Source organism: Trifolium pratense, linkage group LG2 (genome assembly GCF_020283565.1).
Source record: "Trifolium pratense cultivar HEN17-A07 linkage group LG2, ARS_RC_1.1, whole genome shotgun sequence".
Taxonomy (NCBI): domain Eukaryota; kingdom Viridiplantae; phylum Streptophyta; class Magnoliopsida; order Fabales; family Fabaceae; genus Trifolium; species Trifolium pratense.
In genome coordinates this window covers 17,426,685-17,439,221 of record NC_060060.1, presented here as the reverse complement: position 1 = coordinate 17,439,221, position 12,537 = coordinate 17,426,685, and the positions used below count along the sequence as shown (strand labels likewise).

General features: G+C 32.4%; 1 protein-coding gene across 1 annotated transcript; it reads right to left on the bottom strand.

Annotated features, from left to right (window-relative positions):
- Positions 1 to 1,953: 1,953 nt before the first annotated feature.
- Positions 1,954 to 11,628, bottom strand: LOC123909771 (ABC transporter B family member 2-like). Its single transcript, XM_045960659.1, has 12 exons — positions 10,562 to 11,628; positions 10,181 to 10,235; positions 9,918 to 10,093; positions 7,032 to 7,232; positions 6,196 to 6,455; positions 5,450 to 5,990; positions 4,938 to 5,317; positions 4,427 to 4,836; positions 4,084 to 4,325; positions 3,697 to 3,944; positions 3,135 to 3,547; positions 1,954 to 2,659 (listed from the first exon to the last, which is right to left on the bottom strand). The coding sequence occupies exons 1-12, from the start codon at positions 10,787 to 10,789 to the stop codon at positions 2,109 to 2,111; spliced, it is 3,705 nt and encodes a 1,234-aa protein (XP_045816615.1). The 5' UTR covers positions 10,790 to 11,628; the 3' UTR covers positions 1,954 to 2,108.
- Positions 11,629 to 12,537: the final 909 nt, after the last annotated feature.

Below are 12,537 nucleotides of genomic sequence, written 5' to 3'. Positions count from 1 at the left end.
ATATGGAACTCAGAGATGAATTTTGCTGTTGATGTATCTTCAAATAACTGTTATCTTGTCATAGACATGTTCTCTCAAACTTTTGTTGGCTAGGATTAGGGTTAGGTGTTTGTGATTAGGGGAACTTTGTTACTTTTTATAACTTTGTCATCATGTTGTAACAATGTTTCTATCTTCAATTATTATATAATATTACATATATCTTTATTGTTTGTCTGCTTATTGTTATTATTATTATTATTGTATTAATTAATTAAGAATTGAGCTACACTTTTGTCAAAAAAAAAGAAAAAAAGAATTGAGTATATGTTATATTTTCGCAGTTCTTTATTTTCTCATCTTATGGCCTTGCCTTGTGGTATATGTTTTAACTTCACTCTTTCCTTAATATGCTTTAACTTCATTCTTTTTAGCTGGTTCGAGCTAAGGGTTAAAGGACTAGTGTTTCAAACTCCCTGATGAACGAGAAAATACCGATATAAAAACTAATATTTTAACATTTTGCAGGTATGGATCTGTTTTGATGGGAAAGGAGCTTGCTAACTTTAAATCAGTTATGAAGTCATTTATAGTTTTGATTGTAACGGCGCTTGCTATGGGGGAAACATTGGCTCTAGCACCAGATCTTTTGAAAGGGAACCAAATGGTTGCATCAGTTTTTGAAGTAGTGGATAGAAAATCAGCAATATCAGGTGATACTGGAGAAGAATTAAGGACAGTGGAAGGAACAATTGAGCTCAAAAGAATCAATTTCAGCTACCCTTCAAGGCCAGATGTGATTATTTTCAAGGATTTTAATCTAAGAGTTCCTTCAGGCAAGAGTGTTGCCTTAGTGGGACAAAGTGGTCCTGGTAAAAGCTCTGTGATTTCACTTATACTTAAATTTTATGATCCGACTTCAGGAAAGGTGTTAATTGATGGTAAGATATTTGATATAGGGAGAAATGTTATGCAATCAGAAGAGAAGTGCAATGCAATCAGAAGATAAGTGCAAGAGAAAAGTGCAATGCAATCAGAAGAATACAATAGGGAGAAATGCAATGCAATCAAAAGAGAAGTGCATTAGGAAGAAGTGCAATGCAATCAGAAGAATCCATAGGGAGAAGTGCAATGCAATCAGAAGAATGCAATAGGGAGAAGTGTCATCAATCAGAAGAATCAATAGGGAGAAGTGCAATGCAATCAGAAGAATCAATAGGGAGAAGTGCAATAGGGAGAAGTTCAATACAATCAGAAGTGCAATAAGGAGAAGTGTTATTCAATAAAAAGAAGAACCAATATAGAGAGAAGCTACCAAACAAAAGAAATCAGTATCCAAACTAATAAGAAATCCACAATCCATTATTCCAATTTATGAAACAATGAAAATTACCTATAATTGAATTATCCACCAATATTCTAATGTAAACCCTAGTCATTATCCGTTATTTTGTGTTTCTTTACTTTGTATCTCCGATTTTAACAGGGACAACTACATTGATCACTCCGAACTCCAAAGTCAAATTCCAACAATGCTTTAGATGCAAAACTATTTGCGCTAAACTATGGTATCCTTCTTGCTTGTGAGCTATCCTTGAAGCATATGTTAGTTTTAAAGTGGATTCCTGCTCTCTTCACAAGGGGCATATCACCATTTCCCCTCTCCAACCTATTCTTCACGACTCCCGGCGCTTGCTTCGACTTCCTGATTGACACGCTTCAGGTCATCTTATTAATCATAACCTCAAGGGACGGAGTTCAAGTCCCTTCAAGGACGGTTGTAAAATGATCATTACATAGAAACTATTGAATATTTAATATGCATATACTATATTATATAATTCAACTAAATCTCTACATTGAGGAGGGCAAAGGATATTTATTTATGATTGTGTACTGTGTATAGTTCAGTGCTATTTAAACAAAATAAGATCAAGAACTAAATAAAAAAATTACATTTTACATTTTTATAAATACTTACCAACACACACACATATATATATGAAATTATTTTGATCCAACACCAGCTCCCCAATGCAAACCATTCTCTGAAAATATGAGATGGAAAAAAAAATACAAAATACAAAATTACAGTATAAAAAATTCAAGATTTTTTTTTTGTAATGTTTTTATGATTGATGATTTTGTTGTTGTTGAAGGTTGACTAATTTATAATATGGTCCATTTTTATTCTCTATAAGACTTGAATGAGTTCCTTGCTCAATAATCTTTCCATCTTGCAAAACTGAGATTTGATCTGCATTCCTTATTGTGGACAATCTATGTGCCACCATAACTGTTGTTCTATTCTGCATTAATCTGTCAAGAGCTTGTTGTACAATACGCTCCGATTCGACATCAAGTGCACTAGTTGCTTCATCTAGAAGCAATATTTCAGGATTCTTTAAAACAGCTCTAGCAATGGCTACTCTTTGTCTTTGTCCACCAGAAAGTTGAACACCTCTTTCACCTACTTTTGTTGAGTAACCTTCTGGAAGACCACTTATGAAGTTATGAGCATTTGCTAATTTTGCTGCTTCAATTACTTCTGAATCAGATGCACCTTCTTTTCCATATAGAATGTTTTCATAAATTGATGTCGCGAAAAGGGCCGGTTCTTGTTGCACTAGACCAATGTGTTTTCTCAGAGATTTCATATTTATTTTTGTGATGTCTTTTCCTGTAAGAATTCGATTCATTGTGAGAAGAATGCATAGTATTTATGATTAACAATATATATTAATATTTGATGGTATGTAAGCATGGAAATAGGTTGGACCGAACTAGACTTTGCATAAAAGATCCGACCTATTCAAAAATTCAAAGCTCCAGTCTTACATGTTACCTATCATAGGCTTGTTTTTTAAGACTATTCTAACCTTTTTTTAATGTAAGCCTCATTAAATAAGTTTTATACAGTCTAAGTTTGATTTATTTGTATTGTACAAATATTTTTTGAGGCCTAACACGATATTTTCGAGAATCTGACCTTATAGAATAGCTTATAAACTTTATTTTACAATAAGACCTGGTCCGCCATAGGCCCCTGTTAAGCGGTCTGAACTATTTCCACCCCTATTGCCTAATTCTTTTTACTTTGAATTTTGTTTCCTATATAGAAATGAAATGAAATATTGGAAGTTCAAATATCTTACCATCAATTAACACCTTTCCTGATGTTGGATCGTAAAATCTGAGTATTAGTGAGATCACAGAGCTTTTACCAGAACCACTTTGTCCTACTAAGGCAACACTCTTGCCTGAAGGAACTCTTAAATTAAAATCCTTGAAAATGATCACATCTGGCCTTGAAGGGTAGCTGAAATTGATTCTTTTGAGCTCAATTGTTCCTTCCACCGTCCTCAATTCTTCTCCGGTATCACCTGATATTGCTGATTTTCTATCCATTACTTCAAAAACTGATGCAACCATTTGGTTCCCTTTCAAAAGATCTGGTGCTAGTGCCAATGTTTCCCCCATAGCAAGTGCCGTTACAATCAAAACCATAAATGACTTCATAACTGATTTAAAGCTAGCAAGCTCTTTTCCCATCAAAACAGATCCATACCTGCAAAATGTTAAAATATTAGTTGTTATGTCGGTATTTTCTCGTTCATCGGGGAGTTCGAAACACTAGTCCTTTAATCCTTAGCTCGAACCAGCTAGAAAGAATGAAGTTAAAGCATATTAAGGAAAGAGTGAAGTTAAAACATATACCACAAGGCAAGGCCATAAGATGAGAAAATAAAGAACTGCGAAATGCCATAGAATATGCCAGCAATTTGACCACGTCGAAATGAATGTTTGGAAGGACCAACGAGCTCGTTAGCGTAAAGATCAAGGATCTTTTCTTCAGAACAAAATGCAGCAACAGTGCGTATATTGCTCACGGCCTCGCCAGCAAGCATGTTGGCTTTTAGATATGCTTTGCTCAAGTTGCCTCCATAGCCTTTCATGAAAAGTTTCTGAAATGACAGAAGGAAAGTATTTAAACTCCTATTTGAATTGACGTATTTGAGCTTGTCTATTGACATAAGCACTTGTAAGACTATTTGAAAAAGCTTATGGAAACTTCATATGATATGTAGAAAGAATGAACCTCACCTCACTAATGTGACCACTAATTATCAAAGGATATGTAGCCAAGACAACAAGTGTTATTCTCCAATTCAAAAGGAAGGCAATAATAAATGAAGCAACAACCAGACCAACATTCTGTAACAGAATCGTCGAGCGATCAACAACTATTGTTCGCATTAAAGTTGCATCGGACTCTAAACGCGATGAAAGCATAGAACTTGTGTTGGTTGTTTCATCAAACCATCCAATTTCATTCTTCAAAATAGCTGCATCCAAAGAAATAACAGTAGTAAGAAAAAATAATGTATGTATAATCAATAGGACTAATTTCATTCTTGAAAGGTATTAATAAGTTCAATAAAATTACCGGTAAACATCATTTCTCGCACACGAAGGGTAAGTCGCTCGCCCATGATTCCGAAAAAAAGATGTTCAATGGCATGAACTGTGACAGTTATAACTGCACCTCCACAGAAGAGGAAAACAATTTTTTTAACTTCCCGTTGCGTTGTTTCCCAATCCATATAATATGATACAAGAGCATGAGAGATCCCGAGTGCAAAAAGTGGCATTTGTGCTCCAGCAACAAATGCACATAAGGTTCCAATAACTCCATAAGGCCAATCAGGACCAATCATAGAATATAGTCTTTTTGCTGAAACATGGTTTGACTTGTTTCCATCCTCACCACCAACACGGCCAATTGAGTCTTTATCCGATCGAAAACTACCACCAATGCTTGTCCCCGTACGCGATAATTCTCTTGAGTAGCTTATGCTGCAAGTCAAAATGATCTTAATTAAATTATTTAACCGAACACGTCAAATATATTATCATTTCATTTAATTGGAATTTATTAACGGAAATTTCATACGTACCTTGATTGGCGTCCTAAGCTAGAACCAACCGAGGGAAGGCGTTGCAAGGAAGATGCACCTTGGAGTTGAACAAGAGATGCATAAACACTTGTTGGATTTGCCATGAGTTCTTCATGGTTACCAGTCTCCACAATCTTCCCTCCTTGTACAACAGCTATCACATCTGCATTCCTAATCGTAGAAAGTCTGTGTGCAATTACAATCGTTGTTCTTCCGACCATGACGCGATCGAGAGCCTCTTGTACACTTTTTTCAGACTCGGCATCAAGAGCACTGGTTGCTTCATCTAATAAAAGGATCGACGGATTCTTCACAATCGCGCGAGATATTGCAATCCTTTGTTTCTGTCCACCTGATAATTGTATCCCTCTCTCACCAACCTAAAGAAAACAATGATGAAAGCATAATCAAAAATACTAAAGGTGCATAGATTAACTGTGCATAGATTAACTGTGCAATTAAGACATATTTTACAATAAAAAGGTAGATATGGATAGATCAAATAGCTTTACCTGAGTTTCTAATCTTTCAGGAAGATTGTTGATAAAAGATTGAGCATCTGAAAGCTTCACAGCGCGTTTTAGTTCTTCAAGAGTAGCTTCATCTTTTCCATACAAAATATTCTCCTTGATACTTGTAGCAAAAAGTGCAGGTTCTTGATTAACTAGTCCAATTTGTTGCCTAAGCCATTTGAGATCAAGTTCTCTGATATCATTCTTGTCTAAAAGTATATGACCAGAAAGAGGTTCATAAAAACGTTCGATCAACGATACAACAGTACTCTTTCCAGAACCACTTCCTCCCACAAGAGCTACAATTTTCCCTGCAGGAATGTCAAGATTGAGGTTGTTGAAGATTGCTACGTCTGGACGAGACGGATAACTGAAACATACATCCTTAAACTGGATATGACCATCCACTTTGCTTAATTTTCGACCGGTTTTTGAGCTCTTTTTGCTCACCGTATCCCTTTCTATCATCTGAAAAATCGGATAAGCTGCCGCCTTTGCTCGAATAAATGCTGAGATATCCGGTGCTGCCTGCCCAAGTGACCTGTTAAACAAAAACATCGCCATACATAATTTAGAAATGTAAACTATAAATCACAGACACAGACACAGACACAGACACCAGACACAATACTAAAACGAAAACTAACGCGTATATTAGTTAGTTAGTTAGTTAGTTAGTTACACTAGTTAGTTATTCGTCTCATTGGCTATATAAGGGATTGAATGCAACGATGAGATGGACTTACAGGCCGGATATTACGACATTGAGCATGGTAGTGAAAGACTCGCCACCATTGGCGATGTTCTTGTGAACAACAATGCTAGTGAACCAAACAAGTAATGACCATGATAGAAACAGAACACAATGCATTGAACCAAGTCCAAGACCTTTTGCTAAACCTGCTTTTCTACCATTTATGTAAGTTTTCAAAAGAGCTGTTTTGTATGATTTTACTGCTCTTTCTTCTCCTGCAAATGCATGTACTGTTCTAACATTGCCTATCACCTGAAACACACAAAGACATCAATATAATCATTGAATGACAAGTCCAAGAAGACTAGTAACGTTTGATACTTTTAATGAAAACAAATACTCTCTCCGGACCAAATTATAAGTCGTTTTGAAAAAAAATTGTACCAAATGAAGCATTTACGGCTATTTTTTCCTATTATACCTTTAACTATTTATTAGTCTCTCTTCTTTTAATTATTCAATTTATTTTTCTCATACTATTAATGAAGGACAATTTTATAAACTAACTCATAATTTCTCTTTTTCATACAACAGTAATTACATTTCTTAATTTGTGTAATATAGTCAAAACGACTTATATTGCAGTACGAAGGGAGTATTTTTTTTTTTTCTTTTTTTGTTTTCACCACCAATATCCAGCCCACTGGACCTCTTAATCTGGTTCAGGGGTTAGTTGAGTGAGTATTTTTTTGTTACTTGTGTAATCAACCTTTTTAACATTAAATATCTTGTATTATTTAATGCTAAATTTCTTAATTTAAATAGATTATTATTAAATTGTGCTGAACATTTTGTCAAATTTGAGAGGGAAAATAGTGAAGTTTTTACCTCTTCAGCAATTTCACCAGCCTTGACATATTCTTTTCTAATTTTTGCAATGAGGCCAATAGTGACATATGCATAAAGACCTCCAGCAAGGGCAATCAATGGAACAATTGAAAGTGTGACTAAACTAATCTGCCACACTCTCACAAAACCAATTGTAAACCCAGCTATGAATCGACTTATGTAGTGCATGAAGTTCCCTACCTGAAAATTTCAATCTTCATGGTTAGCATTTATGAAGATAGAAAGAGCAATGTAACCATGTACCAAAAAAATAAAATAAAAGAAAGAGCAATGTAACCACAATTCACAATTAATTCAACTGCATATATGAGTCCAGAGCTTTTTAAAGGAGTTTAATTTTTCTGATTTTACACCATCAACACATCACAATTATTTACTATGTTTATAAATTAACAGTGTAAAATATTGATTTACACACAATGTATATGAATTAAATCCTTTTAATAGACACAAAGTTTTGTTCATCTAAAAAATGGTCACAAAGTTTGCATTATGAATTTTTTCTTTTTCTATGTACCATTAATAAATAATACATTTGTCCCTAAATATTTTAACTCTTGAATTTTTTGTTTGTCCCCCTTTTATAATTTTTTATTTTTTAAATTTTAATTTAATTAATTATTTCTTTATCAACATAAATATTATTCCACCCGTTTCATAAAAAAATTACTTATTTATAAAATAGTAAATGTTCCAAAATGAATGACTCATTTGATTTTCAAGGTAATTCTTTATTTTACAATTTTACCTTCATTATTTTTTTTTTACCTTCTAATTAATACTACTTTATTATTTTCAAATCAAGATATTTCACTGTACATTTATAATAATGGTTATATTTTTTAACTACACCAATACATGATAAAAGATAATTCAGTAAATATATCACTATGAAATAGTAAATATCTCTTATTCAATCTCATTCAATCCCGTGAGTTTAATTCAGTTAGTAGGGACATAGTACTATATGTGTAGAAACCGGGATTCGAACCCGTCATTCATTTTTACATTTTTTTTTCTTCTTAATATGTATCAAAAGATCAAATATATCATTTATTTTGGGATGAAAAAATATTAACGAGTTTTTTGGGTTGAGCAGTAAGTTTGACAAAATTACGATAACACAAAAATTGTATTCAAACTTTAAAATGTAGTGTCTGCTAAAATCACAGTAACTCACAACTGATCACAGTCATATATAAACAAAGTCACAAAATGAACCGACCCAAAATTTCAAAAGAATTGAATGAAGAAAAAGCGGTAAAAACAACTGAATGAAATTAAATGACATTACAACCAATGTCTATGCAGAGGACTGTTGATGCAGCTGTGTACAGTTTATTCATTCATTGCATCGATCTATCTAATGGAGTAGTTTTATCGAGGCACATGCATGCAGTTGAGTTCAAGAGCAAAAGAAGAAAAAAAGTTGAAAACCTTAAAAATAAGGCAACTATCCCAACTAAACGTATAAATGCTCTCACGAATGCATTAAATACACACTACTGTTCTCCACTTTCACATAGTAAGACGTAAGTAGTATAAATATATGGTGTCAGAAAACTATATTAAACCGTGGCTTTTCAACGCAAATGTAGAACAAAAACACAACCATAAAGGGTCAACAGATAGTAGTAGTAAATACATTAATTTAACATGCTTTAATTAATTAATTAATTAAAATTGAAAAACAGCCACTAATTTTACTACTTCCACTGTATGTCCCTAAAACTTTGTTCATGTGGATGATGGAGGCCGCCCTGATAAGCAGCAATTCACGCTCTTGGATGAGAGACCTTTTTTGTTCTTCTAAAGCACGAATGACGTCACTCAAGTGGTTAATGAATTCTCTTTAGGAAGAATTGTTCGGGAGGAATATAAAAAAATTTAATTGTTCGGGAGAAATATAAAAATATTTACAAATTTTTAAATTTTTTGAAATATATTATCCCTTGTCAATACTCTCAAACCAATTAAAATGTTTTACAACTGTTCATAAGGACAGTTTAGATACACATCAATTGTACAATTTTATTGCTCTATTTTTTAAAGAAAAATACAAAGAAGTACCCTTAGTGTATTGTTTAAGGAAAAAAAAGAAGATAATATTTTACATAAAAATTATTACTTTGACATATTTTCACTTGTATTTTACAAATATTTAAATGTATTCACAATTTTCTTCAATGGGTCGGTTTCATCATAAATTTGAAATGATAGTAAATTTGAACCGAATAGTTGGTTTGAGATTGACCTAAACTAGAAAAAACTCAAACTAAAAACTCTAGTATATCGATCAACATTAAATTTTGATGACCTGGCAACTAACTTACTTTGAAAGTGAAATTTCAATAAGCTCATAATTGAAAATTGTGAGGAAGGTTCAGAAAAGGACATGCTTGTAATTTTAACGGTGGCATTTATGTCCAAAAAAATGCATCCACTATAATGAAGAGTGTATTTTTTCCTTAAAAAAAAAACATATACTTTTTTTTAAAGAGTAGTATATTGCTAAAAATGTGCTCCTATATTTTTAATAAAAAATAACGTTTACTTTTTATTTTTTTAGGAACTTTACATACATTTGTTTAAAAAATTAAAAATAATATTAACTACTCCAAATGATAAAGTTTTTTTTTTTGGTGGACCAAATGATAAATCAAAGAAACACATGAAAAAATAATTTAAATCCCCATGAATTCATTGATTATATATATATATTTCTTTTTCTTTATTTTGGATAGATTGAACTAACAATTTTGACATTTTTATCTACTGAGCTAGAATTTATGAATTGATTATATATAATTCTTAATCTACTCATGTAAAAAAAAAAAATTAAAAAGGAGAATTTAATGCATGTACCTTCTCAGATAAAGCATCTTGAACAATGATAATGTCACTTGTAATAGCAGAAATTACTTCTCCAGTAGATGCTTCAGTATCAAATAAACTTATATCTTGATTCAACATAGATTTTAAATAAGCCATTCTCATCTTTGCTGCTTGTCTTTCTCCAGTATGCATCCAACAAGCCACCTCTAGAATCTCAATCCAACAATATATCATAAATTAGATTCACATTTTCAATTATAGAATTATTTTAATTTCATAAATAATTTCCATACCTGTCCAAGATGAAAATAATATTGCTACACTTAGATACACAAAATCCAATGAGTACTGCAAAATTGCAAACAACTAAATTAGATTTGCATCCAATACAATTAAAAAACTTGCATTTTCGGACGAAAATTTAATTATTTTAAATTATAACAAAATTTTTAACAAATTTTGACAATCCACGAAATAAATCAATATCTAAAAATTTCATTTTAAATTTGTCTCTATTTGATGAGATAATATCATATCAATTACAATGAGATTAATTTATATTTTTGTTGGTCATTTTAAACTAAAATAGGTAGTAATAAAAGATTGACATCAAAGACTAAAATGACTCATTTTAAAAAAATGTCACATAATCAAATAAGTGAAAATTTTCAAACCTTGGCAACTTGGTGAGAAGCTTCCTTAGGGAAAAGATAAGCCAAACCAATAACATTGATCAACTTTCCAAAGAAGATAAAGAAAACAGGAACAGAAGCACCATGAATACATGCTCCAATAGATCCAATAAACATTAAGATATAATCATAAGAATCAGCAAAAGAAAACAACTTTAACATAGGAACTTTTCTTTCTTTTTTTCTCTCATCACCTTCCTTAGAATCCATTTGGCTTGAAAAAAAAAGATAGAATAGAAGGAAAAAAAAGGAAAAATATAGAACAAAATAAAATAATAATAAAACAAAGTGTTTGTAATGTACTAAGAAATGAGAAAAGTGGAGAAATGTAAGAGGTGGGTAAGTTGTGATTATGATTGTGATTGAATTGAAGAGACTAACATGGGGAAGATAAGAATGGGGCTGAGGTAGGAGGTGGTGGTGGATGGGTCATAATATAAGTTGGAAAAGAAGATGGAAAATTTATTACTAGCTATATATATATATATTGAATATTTAGATAGAATGCAAGGTTGAGGTTCAAGTTAATTAAGCTAGTATAAGTACTAAACTTGATTAAAATGGAGGTTTCTTTTCTTTGAGTGGTTAAAGAGTTATTATTGATTAATTTCTCTTTAACCACTTGTGAATGTGAGTGATCACAACTTCATATACTTAAGAGTTAAGAGTTAGCTGACTTTTTGAACTTAGAGAAAACTCTCACACAAGTCTCTCTCTTTGCCTTCTACATTAAATTGCATTGAGAGAGAGTTGTTGGACTTTGCTACTCAAGTGTGTAGGCCAATAAGTTGAATTTTTGTAGGTGTATAGAATAATTTTAATTTCGTTAAGAAAATAGCACTATCAATACACTCGACATAGTATTATATCGGTCCTACGAGTGACTCATTTGATATTTTTACACGGATAAAATTACATTGAGAGAGAGTTTGCTGCTCATTTGGATCTCACAAAGTTTGATGGATTAGTCCTTACAGTTACGCGCAAAAAATATCCGATTTACGTCAAAAAATAATATAAAGTAGAATATACACTCTCTGTTCCAAGTTAAAAGAAAAAAAATTGATTAACACTTGTATTAAGAAAACCAAAACATAGTTCCTCCCTCTCACAATGAATGACATATTTGATCAATTCACACATTAAGAAAAATGTATAAATGAAAGAAAGAGAAATTTTTTTTTTACTAAAATACTTTTTATCAAGTATTTGTGGATTCACAATTACCGTAAATACAAAGTAGGCATGAAAATAGGGTGGAGACGAATTTTGCTCTCCCCTAATTTTAATCCATAAAGTTTGTGTAAGAGTTATTTCCAAAATATATAAACTTGTTGTAATACTGTTAATCTTTCTGTAAACTATTATCAAAGATATGCTTGTTGTGATAGTGCAAACCACTACAAGGTGATCAAAGTATCCTGCAGGGTATTCGCCGTACATCCCAATTGCATCCAATACACATTATTGGTGGGGGCGAATAGAACCTAAAGGTTAGTGTGAAAACACGCTTTGAATCTTTACGTGCATCCATCATTGACATCTTCTTTGTTCAAGTGTTGCAGTATCTTCCCCAAAAATCTCCAACAATCTTTAGGTTCTATTATTTCTTAATCAATGGCTGCATCACTCAAAGAAATGACTTCTGATTTTGTGAAATTGGAGAGGTTTGATGGAGGCCATTTTAACCGATGGCAGAAAAAGATGAAATTTCTTCTCACAACCTTGAAAGTGGTGTATGTTCTGAATACCACAAGACCAACAGAGAGGGAAAATGAAAGGATTGCTGAAACAAGAGACAGACAGAAGTGGGAAAATGATGATTACATCTGCATGGGCCACATTCTCAATGGATTATCAGACTCACTTTTTGACATCTACCAAAGTAGCGGTTCTGCAAAGGAACTATGGGAGAAACTGGAAACAAGATATATGTTGGAAGACGCTACCAGTAAGAA

Coding starts and splice junctions, on each gene's coding strand:
- LOC123909771 (XM_045960659.1), bottom strand. CDS start 10,789: ATGGATTCTAAGGAAGGTGATGAGAGAAAAAAAGAAAGAAAAGTTCCT. Junction 5,991..6,195: donor AATGTCGTAATATCCGGCCT/GTAAGTCCATCT, acceptor TTTGTTTAACAG/GTCACTTGGGCAGGCAGCAC. Junction 3,945..4,083: donor TTAGTGGTCACATTAGTGAG/GTGAGGTTCATT, acceptor CTGTCATTTCAG/AAACTTTTCATGAAAGGCTA.